Source organism: Limanda limanda, chromosome 21 (genome assembly GCF_963576545.1).
Source record: "Limanda limanda chromosome 21, fLimLim1.1, whole genome shotgun sequence".
In the NCBI taxonomy this organism is placed as follows: domain Eukaryota; kingdom Metazoa; phylum Chordata; class Actinopteri; order Pleuronectiformes; family Pleuronectidae; genus Limanda; species Limanda limanda.
This window is the reverse complement of record NC_083656.1, coordinates 20,355,591-20,374,985: the sequence shown is the minus strand read 5'-3', so window position 1 is coordinate 20,374,985 and position 19,395 is coordinate 20,355,591. Positions and strand designations below refer to the sequence as shown.

The 19,395-nt window shown below is 39.5% G+C and overlaps 1 protein-coding gene across 1 annotated transcript in view; it reads right to left on the bottom strand.

The window, feature by feature from the left end:
- Positions 1–202: 202 nt before the first annotated feature.
- reep3b (receptor accessory protein 3b) overlaps positions 203–19,395 on the bottom strand; it is a 28,423-nt gene continuing 9,230 nt past the window's right edge. The window contains exons 2-8 of the mRNA XM_061094830.1: positions 19,066–19,138; positions 15,449–15,525; positions 13,863–13,983; positions 13,630–13,743; positions 7,911–8,073; positions 3,978–4,111; positions 203–3,306 (exon numbers count right to left, since the gene is read on the bottom strand). Of these exons, the coding sequence (XP_060950813.1) occupies positions 3,235–3,306; positions 3,978–4,111; positions 7,911–8,073; positions 13,630–13,743; positions 13,863–13,983; positions 15,449–15,525; positions 19,066–19,138 (754 nt within the window). The 3' untranslated portion in view covers positions 203–3,234. The remainder of the gene's footprint in view (positions 3,307–3,977; positions 4,112–7,910; positions 8,074–13,629; positions 13,744–13,862; positions 13,984–15,448; positions 15,526–19,065; positions 19,139–19,395) is intronic.

Sequence of the window (19,395 nt, the reverse complement as noted above, 5' to 3'; positions counted from 1 at the left end):
CGTTAATAATCGGCAATAACCTCCCAATGTTTGCTGTGTGGATCCATTACTGGTTTGTGCTCATTTAAAGCACTTGTGGTTGCTCTTGCATACAGGGCTCCAGTTGGCTCAACTGGATGAACTGGGTAGTGGTTGTTGAGCTTGCTGGTTGAGTACAGAGAAGCCCCGCAGCTGAGAGGCAGAATAATGATGCACCAGACACTTTATTTGTTGCCCTCACTTTGAAGGGGCAGCGTTTATTTTATTGCAATAACAATCCGGCAAGCCACACACCGGATGTTTAACCTCCACCGATCAAACCGCCCAACCCAACAGCTCAGGGTGACTACATGAAGCTTTGGTATTATTAGTCAGTTGTTAGAATTGGACATTAGGACTTGAACAAGTTTGGCTTGTTGTTGAACCCAAATAAACACAAACACAGCTTTGGTTTCCATAAAGCCGGATTAGACTTATGGTAAATATATAACATCAATTACAAGGTCACATGCAGGAGAGTCGATATGTCAGGGGATTAAACAGTCACTCATAGGAAGGAGATGTTCACAGGCTTCCTCAGAAATACAGATGAATGACAAGAGGAAAATCCACAGCAGCTGAAGACCCTGATATACTCCACTGGAAGTCTGGGCAGGCGCACTCTAGTGGGCTCACATGGTTTGGACATTCTGGACAGTTGTCTGTCATATGGATTGCAGCAGTCACACAGACATGCAGGTGTAAAAACAGCTTGAGAAACGTGCTGTCCCACCACAACACTCCAGTGCTTCTTGTCAGAGATGGTTCCAAGTGGGTTGAATTCTACTGGAGGGAAGAACAGACACAGGCTCTGTTCACGTCTTCACAGAGGTTCTCCCACACATTCATGACATATCCTTTGTGCTTGAGGCTAGGTTTGCATCCATCTTAAATCTAGGGCTTTCACTTTAAAAAAAAGTTCAAGTTGGAAAGAACTCCGACCAACATTTAAAAACAATGTGATCAATTGGTAAATGGCCTTTATATGAGCTCTTTGCACAAGTGTTTCTGGTCTGCTGCGTTGGGGCGGCAGCAGCAGGCGAGTATACAGCTTTAACAGTAAAAAGACAGCTGTAGCAGTTTTGGCCATTATCAAGAGTCAAGAATCTAAAAGTCCTCCACACTGCTTCTCACAAACTATATTAAATGATTCACCGTGCTTGCTTGAATTTGCACAAACATTCATAATTTAACTCTCACAAGATCTGACTATTAGATAAAGCACCCCAGCCCTGAAAACATGTTAAAATGGGCTGATAACTTCTTCTCTTTTAAAAACTGGCCATGAGGAAATCCCTTCCTACAGTGATTTCAATGCAAGTGATGAGAGGGCAAAATCCTCATTCTTCGACTTTCTAGACACTCACTGTCACCAATGGATTCATGTTTCTCCTTTCATTTGTCACCCAGCTGTATCAGCTCCCTAGTTTCCAAGAACACACACAGATCATTGTAGTGTTGAGTCAGAAGCACAATGACTGATTAGAGGGACAATGTTTCTGCCAGAGAAACAGTAAAAACTGACTCTACACCACGGTCACTGTTAAAGGAACCTTCTGCAGTTTGTCAGGAGTGTATCTCTAACTTCAGTACAAGAGAACAAAAACAAGTCACACTTAACAATACAACACTCTGCAAGTATTAGTGTCCATCAGCAAGAATTTTAAGCTCACTCTGTGCTGCATCCTCACACAGCAAAGTACATTATAAAATGAGATGACAAGCAACAACAGCAATGATAAAAAATATTTGGGAGGAGGTATATGTGCAAAACAACACAAAAATTACTTTCAAAAAGCTAATCTTCTCTGTTACTAAGATATACAGGTAGACATTTACAACCAGGGATGTGATCATATAAAAATACATGAGTAAAAAGCAGGAAAATAAGAAATCAGCATTAAAAAGGATTGTGAGTTCATCCCTGTGTTTATCAACATGGTTTTCTCTTCCCATTACTCCTCTTCGTCGGTGTTCAGGTTCTTCCTCCGACGGCAGTAGGAATCGGCTGGTGTTCATTAGTTTTATTAAAGTGTGTTTCACACAGACAGGTTCAATCCCTCTTCTCCTTAAGGCCAAGAGTTCAGACGGATGGTGTCCCTCTGGGACATGGGCTCTCATACTGTTACCACTGTGTCAGGGAATGATGCAAGTGTCTGAGCCTGATTGAGTCCGCCCATTTCAAAAAAAAGCATTCATTAGTATACTAAGCCACAGAGCAGTTAACTGACTCAATCTGAACAAAGTGTCGGAGTGTCTTTTAAACAAGTTCCTCATTGATACAATACCTGAAAAGCAGCAGAAGCAAAACAGATGCCATGTTTTCAAAAGGTAAAAGGCTTCACTTTACCTTATGGGTAATAAAATCCTTTAATAATGCTTTGTTGAACATTTATAAGCTAGAAATAAAAACTTTTGGGTTGCCAGGTTGTAAAAAATATCTTTGGATTGTTGTAATGATTGTTTTAGCCTTTAAAAAGGTAATGGTCTGCAATATTTATTATTCACTTTCCTCACTGGCTAGAGAACAGTGGTGTTTCACAGCTGGTTCTCTGATAACAGATGCCAAAGTTGGCATTTCCAAAAGAAATGAAAGTGAACTAGGGATAAATGCTAACGTCGCTAATGTGTTCACCACATCACTATTAAAAGGGTCCTGGCTCCGACTTCTATGAAGCCACAGGGTCTGTAGATATTATCTTAAAACTCTTTATTATAATTAAAATATCTTATCCAGAAGATGAGAGGACAGTCTACTTGGAGACACGCACACACACACAGCAAGTTCACAAACCAGCCAAACCTGGCAACCCAAAACCTTGCTTATATTAGAAGCTCATACCCTTGCAATTAATAAAGCATAGAGGATGTCTTATTAGAAAGTGGTACCACAAATAAAAAAATGACTTACAAATTAATCTAAAATCTAAAGACCACAGATATATAACATCACACATAAACACTACAACAGGAAAGAAAAACTGATAAAACAAACAAAACATCCATTCAATGTATGCATGGATGTAATCATCCCAAAGACAAAGTTCTCTGAGAGTCTGGTATAAGATGAGTTAGGTGATTAATATGTCAGCACAAAGCTCACGATCAAAGAGACGAGGGAGTTCAGACCGAGAAGAGCTGGAACACAGACTGACAACACCATCCACCAATCAGCAGGCCGTCTGCTGTCTGCTGGGTGTCTCAACAGTAGTCGTTTTACGTCCCATAATTAACAGAGCTCAGTGCTGGTCTCTTCTTGCCTTTAATCCTCAGGGATCCATAACGAGCCTGGTGAGAAAACAATGAAAACGTGTTTTTTTGTTTTTTTACTTTGACATCCTGTCCGCTCTCGTGCTGCTATTTTGCTTAACCAACCTTTCCCTCAGTGTTTCTCATTAAATCGTTTTTGAGTCACTTTAACAAACGCTTTTCAAATGCAGATTTTCAAAAACTACAGTTGCAGGGTATCTGTGTGTACATGTAAAACGGAGCCTTTGGGAAACTCATTACACTGTTGCTTTGTGTAATGAGCATGCGCCAGAGACAACAATTGGTGAAGGTTCACCACTGATACAATTGCATATGTGTGACTGGGCCCCTACTTGGATCACAGTGTTCTTCTATTATATTTGACGGATTGTTGATGTAAACTTTATCGCCACCTAATGGCCCAGCGTGCTTGTTTGAACATTTGTAGTCGTTTTTCTGTTCTCGTCTGGACGGAGATATTTTGTAGGGTCGTGTGGATTGCCTTTAACAGGGGAAAATATTCTTTCCAAAAAATATCTACAGTAGGGTAGAAAGGGCCTAAGTTTCTGCATTGTGTTGTGGCACTTAATACTCCTGAGCCCCATCCTCCCTTAGACTTTGCTACCAAAGGATTATTTTGACCTTATATTCCTTTTTATTGACTGATATATACAGATTTATCTTATAGATTTTTCAAACAATGCACTTACATCTTTACGGACTCTGGACCGTGTGATCTTGACACTCTGCGATCGTTTCAGGCCTTTCTGAGTAAGAGCCTCATCTTCAGAGAAGGTTGGCTCAGTCTCCTCATCCGACCTCTCCTCCTGGTCATAAAAGTATTCTGAAAAAACACACAGCACCAGAAACAATAAAAACCAGATGCACGTATATCACAGGGACTCAGGGACCATGTTTGGCTGCATTGATCACACAACCGGGCTGAGAAGTTGTGATATTGCTGAAAATCCATTGAAGAATGTAAATAAATGTGTGATAAAGTCCACTATTAATCACATGTGATTTTTTAAATGACTTTTATAACTGACTGAAATTAATAGTTAAAGGTTCAGTGTATAGAATTTAGTGACATCTAGTGGTGAAGTGTGTTGCAGCTTAATACCCCTCACCCTTCCCTTCCAAACATGAAAGAGAACCTGTGGTAGCCTTCAGTTGTCATAAAAACTCAAAAGGTGTTTAGTTTGTCCAGTCTGGGCTACTGTAAAAAAAAAAAATGATAGGGGCCTCTGTAGAGAGGAACCACTCAAAATGTAAATATAAATTATTGTGTAAATATTCATTACAATCAAAGAAGTGACAGGAAACCTATAAATATCAATGTTCCACAAAGTTTAACTAGTGAATTTTTAGCATTTCTGTAACTTAAATACATTTTTGTGGATCAATGAATCCATTAGTTGACTAATCCTTTAAGCTATATGCTTCAAATGATTACATTTGTCAGATTAGCTCTATCTGAATTAAAGTTGGATTTGATTCCACTTCCAAATATAATATATATAAATAAAACATAAACATACATACGGTGTGTAAGAATTATTTGCCAGATTTACCAGAAATAAATATGCAAAGAGCAGGACAGTTCAAAACATTGAGTAAAACACTATTGATTTGAATGGATGGTGGTCTTCTAGATTTCATCAGTGACAGAACATCTGATGTGTATGTTCTGATGTGTAACTACTAAAGCTTAGAGTGAGTAAGATTTGTATTAAGAATATTTGATACACATAACTGCCCCTGCAATGCAGCATCAAGTTTACTTATACCTGCAGGCCTCATACAGTCAGACGGTACAGATTGACAGGTCAGTTACAACTCATGAAAACTCCATGCGTATCTTAGCCACAATAAAAAAAACAACGACAATGGATCTACATTTGTTGGGTCACCACTAACATTGGCTGCTCGACAGAAAACTAGATCACAGTAAAAATGAACTAAAGGATCACTGAACATTTGGTGCTTTCAGCTCTGTTACAGTGAACGATCGCTGACAGGTGCGTGCGGCTGCTGATTGTCACTTTCTGATCACAGGCCTGTGCTGATTGTGTGTTAGGGTTGTAGTGAAGAAGGCTGGATTAATTTAAACTGTGTGTGAGCCGGGGCTGGTCCAGCAGAGGTCAGCAAATAGTCAGCAAACACCAGCTGCTGCCTGCCTCCCGGTGCAGCCATCTCTTTGTCATAGGCACACAAGGTTAAAAGATAAATGAAGGAGAATGGCACTCAGTGGAGCGAATACCTCTGCCAAGGCTCAACAGTCTGATTAAATGAAATCAAACTGCAGCAAATTACACACACTAATATATATCAGCCCTCTCAATTTACGAGATTTTTTCCGTATCTAGATGCAAGCATCATTCCCTGCGAATTTGGTGAAAAAAAAGAAAAAACATACCTCTATCTCAAAATGTTAACAAATGTGATTAAAAAACTTGAAATGTGTTCAATATTTCCAATAGTTTTTTGTTGTAAATCTGTACAGTAGTTTTTGTGTAATCCTGCTGACAAAAGAACAATGGACAGGGGCAAAAACAGCCTCTGTGACAGAGGGAGGAAACAAAAAAAACCTATATGAATCCATTCTTTCGTTACCATCGATTTTTGAAAATTACTTATTAAGCTAAAAATGGATTTGCTTTTCAAATTAAAAAAAGACACATTGAAATTCCTTTTTACACCTCTGTCTGTGGATAATTTATACCAATGGTTGTGAAATTGCCTCCGACTAGTTTGTTTCACTTTATATATCTTTGAAAAAGACGAGAAGACTTGTAATGTTAGTGAAAGATTACGATGACAAGCGAATTTTAACTTTCAGCCAAGTTGTTTTCAAGATACATGCAAAAAAGTGTTTACTTCATTTTCGATGCCTAAGTAGTGAGTGGAATTTGCAACCAACCCATCAAACACGTACATGAAGTGGACAAAAAGAAAGATGAAGGTGAGGAAAGGTTCAGTAAGTTCCCAAATCAGTTGTCCACTGAGTTCTTAACAAACGTTACTCAAACAGGAAGAAAAGTGCATTTTTTGCAGTGGATGAATCCACATATTGTGCTCTGTGTTTTTGGTAGCAGGTAAGTGTGCGTGAAACGGATTCTAAATAAACCTGTGTGTGTTCATGGTGATGAAGGAGCATGTCACCCAGTGCAACAGTGTGGCTCACTGATAGCCTTTGGAAACAATGGAATTCTGTGACTCACAGGAATCAGATATGATGGTTAATCTCTGCACATGGGATTTGTTCAAACAATATAGAACATCTTCAGATGTATTCTTTGAGTCATGCAGTATGTTCAACAAGCAATCACCTGTAGGAAACACTTGCTGCCCAGGAACAGAGGACTTCTAATATGGCCACCAGAAGGTGTGTGGTTTCTTGAACACTTCACATGTAGAATCACTTGAACGAGAGCAGTTCCAAGGTGAAAGCATGTCTCCTCCCTTGCCTCTCTTCTTCCTTTCATGTTTCTGTGTCTCCCTGCTGGCTGGCTGAGCTGAATACATATTACACTCTGTCCTCTCTCAGCATGCTAATGCTGTCTACCAGCCTTCCCGCCCTCAATCCATCCACCTCTTCTTCCAATTCACTCCTCCATTCATCCCTTACATCTCCACTCTCCTCCTATACATTCATCTCTGTCCCTTCCTCCACCCTCTCCTCTCCCCATGCCTCACTCAATGGCTGTGTGTGTGTGAGAGAGATACAAAGAGAGAGAGAGGGCAAGAGAGGGAGATATATAGAGGGAACAGAGAGAGCGAGTTCATGTTTTGTATTCCACCGGTATCCTACTGAACCTCATCTCATCTCCTCTGTCTGCTGGGAAGTCTTCTCACACACTCACTAGCACACACACACACTCAGAAGAACACACACACACACACACACACACTCACTAGCACACACACGCACAGCTTCACAATGCTAATGTCAGCCAACATGCAGATCCCATCAAACAAGAGAGAGGGCATTGAAGGAGGTGAGGGACAAAGACAGTTCAGAAACATGTTCTACTTTTTGTTGTGTGACAATATTTTTGTCTGAAAGTCTGCAGCTTTTAAACACACAACAGATGTGTGTATATAACTACATAGAGGAGAGTCAGTGTTCAGCACAGTACGCAAGAAACCTGATGGAGACTTGGTGATAAAAAAAACGATTTGATTGTGTGAAACTTATATTTGTTTGTCTTATTACTAATTGGTATTAATACATTCTGAGATCAAATCTTATCTCCCCAGTCTATACAAACAAACACGCAAGTCATTTCTGTTCACTAAGACCAAGTCATGTTGTTTTTATCCAGTCAGAGTGTCTCCAAAGTGTAAGAGAGTCTGTGTCGGCACGAACGAGCGACAGAGAGGAATAGAGACGAGTCAGGAGAGTCTCACTGAATCTCAAGCAGCTGTGCTGTGAAGAAGGATTTTACCGATTTAAGGAGAGCATCGATCATTACGTGGTGATCAGTCTTGATATTGTGGCAGTGGTCTATTGTGTGTAGAGTGTTTTTCCCACCTGTATTAGAGCTGTCCACTTTAGATCGGATCTTAAAAACCACATGCTAACACCCGGTGTGTAAAAAAAGATTTCATACTTTTGTTGTACAAGTGTGTGAGTGTACCTGGTCCGTCGGCAGCATCGGTGCTCTGAGATCTCCTGATGGCGGGGTTTGCAGAGTGGGAGCTGTACTGGTACAGCTGGTTTCCTCTGTCGTCCTGCTGGCTTATCTGCGTGAGGTCATGCATACTCAAGCTACGCAGCTTCTCTGTGATGGCTCCCTGACCCTGTCATACACACAGACACCAATGTTAACATCATGAGCAAACTGCACTAAACACAATCCAACAGGGATGAAGTGAGTGGGTGTATACATACTGTGTAACACAACTTAAGAGTGTGGAGAGCCCAGTGTTTCCCACTGAGTATCTGCTGGCTTGAGGCTGTTTGGGTGAAGTGATCTTTATTGCAGCTAAAAAGTCTTTGTGTTTACATACAGACACAAGAACAAAAGTGTCTTTGCCGACAACGTTCAAATTTATGGCCTACTATTACACATTGCCACTACTGACTCTGTATTGGCCACATTTGACTGGAAACAGCTTTACCAAAAAAAGCCATTTGAGAGCTGGAATGTAAACAACGTGAGCAGACATTAACTGAGACCTTAGCCACGTAAACAATATGGAGCAGCATTACGGCACTGACTGATACTATACTGCAGTGCAAACCGTGGCCCAATGGAGGTCCTGGGAAGGTAATGCGGGTGGGTCTCAGCCTGTGATATAAATTCTACCATTTAGCAAAATCATCAACATATATATCATTTTTTTTTTGGGGGGGGGGGGGGGGGGGGGATCTTGATTAAAAGATAATAAAATATATCAAGTAAAGTGTGATTTCTAATATTGTTTTCCACATTGTAATGTAATTTGGGCAAAATGTATTTGTGAACAGAAAGTAGGCCGAAATGATTATCATGGTTTTGAGATCACAACTATTTATGATGATGAATCATGGATTTAAGGACAAAACAGTTTTACTATACTATGTGCTGCATTCCTGCAAGTTGACAAATCTGGGTGTGGGAACTTCGGGTATCTCAGATGAGACGGAGAGAGATTTGTCCAGAAGACAAAAGAGACTTCTGAGTTCCGACTACATAATGTACTGTTCCTATTGTTTGCACTTTCACTTTCTTTACTGGCGTTCAGCACTTCCACGGAAGTGACAGTCCTGCAGCCACATACACGACCATTGATAGTTCTGTATGTGTTTCCGATCTTTTACCTATAGAACGTTGGTGCTGTGACTCAACTGTCTGGAGAAAACTAGGTCCCCACTGAGCTACAGCTGCTGAACAACTGTTTTAAACTAATCACTCATCCAGTTCTCAGCTCTCACTTGTTCACTGAGATAGAATATTAAAATAAGTCTCAAAATAATATTACTGTAATTGTATAATATTATAATTAAAGTGGTTAGGCAGACAGACTGGTAGTGACAATAGCAACTGTGTCGGTCTTCAGCTGGCTGGCAGATACACAGATTATAGTTTAACGACCTTTAATCTTTCCAGTTGCTTTGTTATTATTTAGAGACATGAAGGAGAGAGAGAGAGAGAGAGCCCTGTAACAGAAATTTAAAATATGTACAGAAAATATATTTGGAGTAGTGAAACCAATTTGTAAGTTTTACATGGATTAACCTGATTAGGCCAATACTCTGAATAAGCCATTGTCATGCAACACCATTTATTATTACCTTAACCCAAATAAGTCATACCTGGAATAACCTATAATCGAGTATTGCAACCTTTTATATGAATATGATGTAAACATCTTAATCACATATATCCTTCTTAATTGCATTGTAGCATCCTATTCTATTAGCAACTCATGTAAACACCAAATACATTACAACAGTTTAGGCAATTAACTTTCCAAAGAGTGTTCAGGTTGTCCCTAAACAGCCCTAATATTATCTGTCTGATCTGAAAATACCAAAAAGGATACTAATACTAATGTGCTAATATGGACAGTGAAGAAAGTGTTATGGTCCTCAGAGCTAGTGTGACAAGAAACCTTCTACAATGATAAAGATGCCATAATGGACATGGCTCTCAAAGTGAACACCGGGAAGACAACACAGCGAAACAAAAAAAACCTACGGAGGAGATTTTTGAGAAATATTAAAGCAAGAGAAAGAAGAAATAGGAAGATTCGATCATGTGTTAAACTGAAATGAAAATATTAGACATGGGGAAAAATCACATCCCAACAACGTATCTAAATGAAGAAAATGTATGTTGTAAATATTTTCAGTGAAATGTATTTTTGCAAAAACACACAAATTCTTTATTACTACATTGGGAAGAAGGTGGAAATAAACACTGAAATGTATTCCTGGCTACTAGGTATGGTAAAATAACCGAAATGGATGGGGAACAGTGGAATAATGCTGGTGTGAAATGGGAACATTCTGTCCATGCTGCAACACTGACTGGTTTTTACCTCCCACAGCATCCTGCTGACACACAGAAACCCTGAAGAAAGACGGATGTCAGTACAGGGAGAGAGAGAAAGAAACAGTCACAAGAAGGTTAGCTAGTAAGAAAGCTGGAGCACATCCACACCTCACCGTGACCAAAATCCTGTCAAACTACACGGTGTGGCTTTCAGTCTTTTTAAAACCATAATCCATAAATTTGTATAAGCAGGAGCATGTTATTGTGTGTATACTAGTATTTTCCCAAAATAACTTGTTGTACAGTGTACAGGGTATATTATTTTTCTTCAGGAGGTCAGCTTATGTTATCTTGAATAAGCAAACATGACTTTTCACTAGTCTTTTTTAGTCTGTTACAGAATATTCTGTTATTACGGTTAGACACACGTCTTTTAAACCCTGAGTTTGGATCTAGGGATTTGGACATCCCTGACATACTTGTAAATATAGTTGAAACCAGGTCTGTTCCTTCACACCTGTGGAATATTTGTAGACACAATTTATATCAGCCGCAGGCAACATGCACATCAATATGCAACATGCATGCTGCATGCATAATGAATTGTCCATTATATTTGCTGTACTAGCCTTCAGTGAGTCTCAGGAATGTCTGATTTATTAAAAATCACATCAGCCATGATTTAAATGCTCAGATGGATCTGTAAAAACAAACCACAGCTCTAGTACCTGCCGCTCTCTGAGCTTTTTGCATACAGAAGGATTTAATGTGCAATCCAGGTGGTTTCATTGAACTAGTTAAGGTTCATCAACTTTCAATTAAAAGATAAAAAGCCATTAAAGTTTTTTAAATAGCACTATGACCTAAAACTGTTGTAATGAAACATAGAGGGCAAGAAAAGAAAACAGACAGTAAAGACAGAGAGGCAACAGAAATATAGGAAAAGAGTGGGAAGACTGAACAAGCAGAACTTTTCAGGCAAAGAAAAGATAAATAGAGACACACAAAGGAGGGTAGCGAGAGTATGAGATTTAGCGATTCATTCTTTCTACAGGGCACATATAGCCTTTTTGTAAAAACAATCTATGGGTGGAGCTAGCCTATGGGCATGTTCACACCTGGAAGTCCAGATCATGGTCAGAACCAAGGCTCATGTCTTTATCTGAGTGTTTAGGTTTCACATTGTAATTTATGTAGCGAATCAAAGACTTTTGTAGGACATATGTACCTCCTGTCATCATCACCTATGTGGGCTACATTTACCTATACTTGACATTGTTTGATTTGTAAATGGCTGTGCATCTGATGACGGTTGGGCTGTCTCATTTATTGTGTTGCTACTGTAATATGATTATGGTATTACTACCACCAAATTGAACGTCCTCTGCATAAAAACTACAAGCAAACTTGTGAGCCGCTTCTGCTTCTTTTTCTTATATTGTTTGATGTTGTCTCAATTTCCTGCAATTGGTCTGAAAGCCTGAACTATCCAAGCAAACCAAACCATGGTTTAGTTTGATCTGGACAAAGACCACTTCTTTTTGGTCTGGACCATGGTCCTAGGCATGTCCTTATTTTCTACATCCTGCAGGTTACTGTTTCACAGTGCCGCCCAAAATAATTTTGATTGGTTTTGGAAGTGTCTCTACGCATGTATCCACATGAACACAACACACATCATGTCCTGGTTTAAGAATACTGGATTTGAGAAGCTTGTCAATGGTTCTTGTTTTAAAAAACTTCAAAATGTTAAGCAGAGTATTCCAAATGAAACTGTGATAGTGTGGCATGTAACACGTGAATAAGGAGCTTAGAAGGTAACCAGGTATCCTTAGAGGGTGCAGGCATGACTCTTTAAGCCGGAGGTGCTGTGACAATCTTATCCTCTTTTCCCAGCTTTTAAATCTTAACAGAAGCACTAAAGGACTTTCAAAATACATTAATGACAGTCCGAATAAAATAAGCCTTTATTTTATTTTAACTGTGTAAGTCGCACCACATGGTTTATTTGCAGCACGAACAGAACGTGCAGTTTAAAGCAGCATTAAGCTGGATGGGTTCACCCATTGTTCCATCTAAACATCATATCAGGATATAATTTTAATTTAATACATCACTACCTGCCTCTACCTGCTGCACCCGGCTGCTCCACGTCTCACCTGAATAATGTGAAAGATTTGTTTCCGTGTGAACGTGTCTGTGCAGAGAACCTCTGGCTGGGTTGTGCATGTGTGGGTCCAGAAAGAAATTCTTTCGTAGACCAAAGGCTTTCGGAGACCAAATCCTTTCAAATTCTTTCTTGACTTTACTAGCAGGTCATGTCTGAAAACGGCAATAAATTAAGCTGAGGTCTGCAAGCCTGCTTCAACTTTTCTGCTCACAACACCCATTCTCCAACACAATTTGCTTGAATTACTTTTGCTCACAAAAATAAAAAGATTGCTTTCTTTTAGGTTTACAACAATTATTCAGGTAATCCACTGACCGGACTTAAAAAAACAGACACTATTTTGATAAAATTTCAACAAAATGCTGTTTTCAGCATCTGGACAAGCAAGATCTTATACAGAGATGCTATATTGCTTTGTATCACAGTAAATTAAATATCTTTGGGATTTAGACTTGAAGTTGCCTTCTCGTAAATCTGATGTATATATTTTTCACTGTCAGCAGTTAAAGGTCTACATGTCATTCAAGAGTAATAATCATCAATAATCATTAACTGCAATCATGCTATGTTTACTATCTTCTACATTTAACTATACTTATTTAATGAGATTTTGCTGAACATGCTCGATGGCCTTGACTGTTAATGTGGATCTAACAACCTGACATGATTAAATCTGTTTAGTGGTGGATTCCCACTGCCTGGGATTACCTCAGTGCAGTCAAGCCTGAGACAAGAGCTCAGCAGGGATTTTCTGATACACTCAGGTATTCATGCAATGCTGATGTAACCAGCCAAACATGCTTGATTAGTACAGACTCTGCAGTACATGGTAACTAAAGGACAACACAAAGGAGGATATTAGAGCATACTGTTTTTGATCTTAAGTTAAGTTTTTATGCAGGATTTGTTGTTGTATTTAATACACCTCTCCAGCATTTATTTTTGTTCTCCTTTGTGTGATTTGGCATCAGGACATTCTGTGCCAATAGGTTGAATTTGAATAAACAATCTTCTTAATTGCTGTACCGTACAAAGCAGGCAGAGGGTAGTGTTTTATCGAAAGCAAAAAAGCTCATAGCCATGCTACTGTTGCTTTCTTTTTAGATACAAAAAATGATGAAAATAATGACACATTTAATTTAAAAAAAGATCAAGTAGAATGTAAACAGAAAGTTTGTTGTTCATAGACCAAGCAGAGACACTTGCCTTGACAGCTGCACTGACGGCGGCGGTGGCTGCGATGCTCAGTCCCTGCTTGCCAAAGTTCACCATGGTTTCATAGCTTCTCTCTTTGGCCTGTACAATGTACTCATCTATTTCCTAGAGGGAAATTATTAGTTAATATTTTTCTTATAGACAGTTCAAATCAATATATATATATACACACACATAATCAAGTATACAGAGGTAGCAATGGAGGGATGGATGAGTGATCTTACCCTCTCTCTGGAGGACAGCAGTGGGTGCAGACACTTTCTGTAAATGAGACTGGCTCCTCTGGTGTAGGGGGACAGTAGCCATATCACAAAGGCTATCTTCAGCTCATAGTACAGAGGAAACCTGGAAATGTGCACAAACAGAAGATTCATCCCATCATTAATGAGGGTTGATATTAACTTAGTCATTAATATTTGTTGGGATGGGACCACAGTCAGCATTTAAAACACAAATGGACGAAAGGTTGCACATCAATCTACACTAAACAATCCATTGTGATGACGTTAAATCTTCTACTGAAATCTCCCATTTAAAACAGCAGTCTAGCACCTTGCTGTGTTATTGTGCTTCCTGTTTGCTTCAATTATCCTTCAGATGAGTGTAGAACTTAACTGGAGTCCATTAGTAGAAACTTGAACTGTAGTTTAGGCAGACACTTATGTGACACCAAAATAAGGTCCCAAAAAAATGGAGGTCCAGCAACTCCCTGTACTCCTTTTACAATAAAATAAAATAAAAAAAGAATAATAACATTCTATTAATATTAACTGTGAAACAGAAGAAGGTTGGAAACAGCAGTGCTCTTTCTACTACCATCAGGGTATCACTACATCAATCAGGCCTTTATGGTGGCTAGACAGAAGCCACTGTGAGTCAAAGACAAATGACAGACCACTTGGAGTTTGTCAAACAGCATTTGGAGGAATGAGAGAACATGAGGAAAAAGATTCTCTGGTCTGATGAGACTGAAGGTTAACCCTTTGAGCAGAACTCAACAAACATTATGCCCGGTGAACACACTCAGTTGACTGATACTGTCCAGACTGTGTGTGTTACTCATGTTGTGGGGACCTAAATCTGTTTACAGAGTCATATTATGGGGTCTTGTCTTCCTTATGGGGATAAAAAACAAGTTCACATAAATTAAATCACAAAATTTTGACTTGAGGTTATTTTTATTGTAATGTTAGGATAAGGATTGTGGTTAGACAACAGTTAAAGTTGGTCTACAGGAAATCCATGCACTATGGCTTGTATGGTGCCTGCTGGCCCACCCTTAGCACCGGCACTGCATCCAGGCATATCACTCTGTGCCGGTCATCAAGCGACTATGCCACTCTGCTCTTTCTAATCACTCACACGTAAAACTGATCTTTAGAAAAACCTGAGTGTGTGTGTGTGTGTGTATCTCTGTCGCAAACTGATGTTATGTTATTAATCAATATGTTGGATCATGAATCCGGGTTGTTCCGGTCACTTTATCACTGATGTCCTGGTTTAGCTCGTTTTGTGTAGCAGATGAACCATGTGAGTGCAAAATGTTGGACTTTTTTCAATGTGTTCAAATGCTTGTCTAAAACTCTTGAGCGAATCAAACACCATGTTGCTAGCAGGTGCATGTGTGGGGGACACCGTTGGTCATTGCGGTTGAGTGCGGACAGTATTTACCGTGAGTTTTACACCGTGGCAAACAACTGCGGTTATAATTATTCAAATTTTGCACAGTATTTTTACTGTGGTTATTCGCAAAACTGTTAACCGTTTCATCCGTAGTGTTTGTGTGTGTTCATATTGGACTGAAACTCACCATGCTACCGTTTGGTCAGTGATGGTCTCCACCACAGTGTAGAGGGCAAAAACAATCCAGTACATCATCCATCGCACCTACACAGAGAGAACCATTAAAAATTAAGCTGCACGGACATTTGTAGACATTTGTACTTATCAGCTGATAAGTGACATGAAGTTGCAGAAACAAAATGCAAAGGGACGTCTGAGGTAGTTTGGTAACTGTGTCAAACATTTCAGAGTTTTTTCAACCACAGAATATGGACAACCTACTTATATTTCAAAACTTCAATTGAATAGAGGTAAATTGCATTTGAGTAATATTAAGCAATGCAATATTTCAACAATTTGATGACAAAAGAGTTATAAAATTACTCTAAAAATTACCAACTACTACATACAGTACAACTATAAACAACTATGAAACTCTTAATTGCCTACTCTATATCATACATTTATCAGAATTTATCAAGACTGCCCCTTCTCAGGCCAGTGAGGTGGAGGTGAGGATTTTATTACTATTTGCCATTTTCCATTTTTTGCCGTCCTCCCTGGTCTCATGTTCCTCCTGTCTCTTTTTGAGGGCTTTCCTGGCTCTTCAGGCTGGATTTCCATATCAAAGCCAGCGGTAGACGGTGGCAGGCCGGCAGACAGTCACATGGCAGGCTGAGGTATTAGCCTGACCTAGCTGCAGCTGCATGACTGAACACAGACTGACACTTCCAAATGCAGTGCCCATTTATACAACCTATTTAAGGCGGGATTGTGTCTATCTCCATTCTGTATAAAAGGTACAAAAACTGAATAGTGGGGGTCACTGTTGTTTCACTTTTATGCCAACATCAGAGGGAGTCACAGTATTGGATCAATGTCATTGTAAAAGGGAGAGCTGACATGGTGGGACTGACACCACACACACACACAAACATACACACACCCAGACACACACAGAATGAGAGAGAGAGAGAGAGAGAGAGAGAGAGAGAGAGAGAGAGAGAGAGAGAGAGAGAGAGAGAGAGAGAGAGAGAGAGAGAGAGAGAGAGAGAGAGAGAGAGAGAGAGAGAGAGAGAGAGAGAGAGAGAGAGAGAGAGAGAGAGAGAGAGAGAGAGAGAGAGAGAGAGAGAGAGAGAGAGAGAGAGAGAGCGCACCGTCTCTGCATTGGTTAATTGGTGACCTCATCGTGAACTCCCTCCACACTCACAGGCTCATGGGAATGATAAATGTAAAGGAGAGAGAGTGAGTCAGAGTCAGTGAGATGGAGAGGACATCTAATTTACACGTTTCAATCTCCTTCTGCCTCCACTGCTTCTCACACTTCTACCTCTCTTTCATCTTCCCCTTCATACTTCTCTTTAACAGCATTTTCTCTCTTGCCCTCCCTCCTTCATCTCATCAGTAGGGAGGACATTAAGACATGACCTCAGTGAAATATACCGCGGCCATTTTGCCTTCCTGAGGCAACAGCAGACATTTACTAGCCCAGTCTGTGAATAACTGCCTCCCATTAAAAGAGACAAAACACCTGACCTCAGCCAATGGTAGAGCTAAAGTTGGCCAACAGAGCATGTTGATGGACCTGGGAAGCAGGAGAGGCTGACTAGTTGACATAAAGCCTATAGTCCACCAGTTAAAAAGTAATTTGAAATGACTACTATCTTTTGTTATGGTTGTTTTTTATGAAAATCATGCCATGGCTACAGAATATACAGTTACTGACTGATTATTTAATTAATCAGGAAAAAATCTATTAGGCAATGTATCCTTTGGTTTATAAAATGCCACAAAATACCCATATCCCAAGTGGATATACTCTAATGGCAAAGCCAAGTTTAAAGCGCAGTCAAACCCCTATATTCAAATTCAACAGAGGACAATTTCACATATTCATATTTTATGTTTTAGACGGGGTAAAAACATTTCATTAAGACCCCAAGGAACCATATCAACTTGTGGTAAAATAGGCATTATATGTCCCCTTTAACTGTTCTCGTTCAGCACTTAACTACTCCTATGAAGTAGCAGAAGAGAAGTGAGGCATAGTACAGAGAGATGATATTTCTAACTGAGTGATGAGGTCCGGTTCAGGAGGTGGAGTGAAAGAAGAAAGATATAAAAGAAGGGAAAAGAGATTGTTTAGATCTCTGGTTTTACTTTTAGTAGAGGTGAGGGTGTTCAATAAGACAATGACAGAGAGATGCACTCATCAGCACGCAGCCACAGATGCTGTATGGATGTACACAGAAACACTCGCTAAGGCAATAAAAACAAAATAAGAGGGCTGGGGCTCAGGAAAGAATTTTAGGATCCAACTTTGTGATGAACTGAAATAACCCCTAGCAGGGTGTGCTGCAACTCAAGTCATATAAAATCAGCCACAGGCCTGTTTCAGCTGAAGAACCACTATCTTAAAGTAATGAACTTCCGTTTCATCAACATATGCATACAATCCTTACATGTGCTTGAGGGTGGATTAAAGAATAAGATACATTTTGTGAATTTTTCAGGAACTCTATATGCAAATAAACACAGGTCATTTCTGTTCCCAAAAAACTGATTATATCGTTTTCAGCAAGACTGATTAAATAGAGGTGTCTGTTATCAATGGATTTGAGAGTCAGTGTGAGAATGAGAGATAGACAGGGAGAGAGCAGAGCAATAGGGACTGAAAATAGGAATAAGAAATCAATAGGTAGTGGTCAGTGTTGACATTGTGGAGGTGGCCACAAATAAATCAATGAATTGGAACTTAGAAGTGTAAAATTCTTTGGATTCAATATTAAACTTTAGCTGCTTAGAGGACGTCAGCTGAGACGCATTGAGAACGCAACAGTATGCATTCACACATGTTCTTAGTGCTGTCCACTTTCCAGTCAGACAAATAATAATAATAATAGAAAGTAAATATTTTTTTCAATCCATACAAATGAGAGAGAGAAAGATATATAGCTTCATCACCGCTGTGAGAAACCTTCACAGCCCTAGGTGTTATTTTGGAATAAAGACATTTATTTGAGTCCTTGTCCTTTTGGTGTATACCTTTTTGGCATTTTTTTCTTGTTACCTTGCAAGCTCTGATGAAGAAGAGAAAACACTGTTGCAGGGATAATGATCCAGCATTGCACAACCAAGGAAATACAAATACAGACCATGTGATACCTTAGTATTTTCTAAGCATTCAAATTGGATATCCTGGTAATTTTTTTTGTGGTGACTGACACCCATTTCCATACTTTCTATTTCCTTCCTTGCAGTACAACAAGGAAGCGAAGGAAGTAGTAAAAGCAGAGAGAAGACAAAGGAAGCAGAGAGAGAGATAGACAGAGCAGCGGCTCAAAGGAGAGTCGCTGCTAACTGCATCTGGTGCTTGTGTGTTATAGCTGTATGTGAATGTGTTACTAACTCAGCCGACTGTGGTTTCACTCTCACTGGCATTAGTTACATCATCCAGCTTCTTTTAGAAAACACATTTAAACCCTTCAATATATACGCAGCACAGATTCACGTCAAAAACTGGGCTGATAGGAAAAAAGGTGGTCACAATATTTTAGTGTTTTTAGTGTTTTAGTGCATAACAGTCAGTTTTTTATACAGATCAAGCTAAAATAAACCATATCCATAAAAATCTCAGTAACTTACATATTCCTTGACATTTTTGGTCTTGACAGCTTTGTAGGAGTAATATGCAGGATACAGGGTCCCGAACAGCAGTCTGCAGGGAGAAAAAACACAACATGGAGCCCATCATTTCTATACTGTAACATAATGACCACACTTTACTACGATGTTTGCATTACCTGCAAACACAAAGGCACTAATGAGTAAACCGGTCTGAATGGGATATTGATAGATTGGAACAAACTATAGAATAGGAGAATGGTTAAAATTGTGTTAGCAGGTTTGCATAGGCTAAAAAAAAGTACAGTTTAAAGTTTACAGCACATCTCCACATTTATGATCCAATTTCTA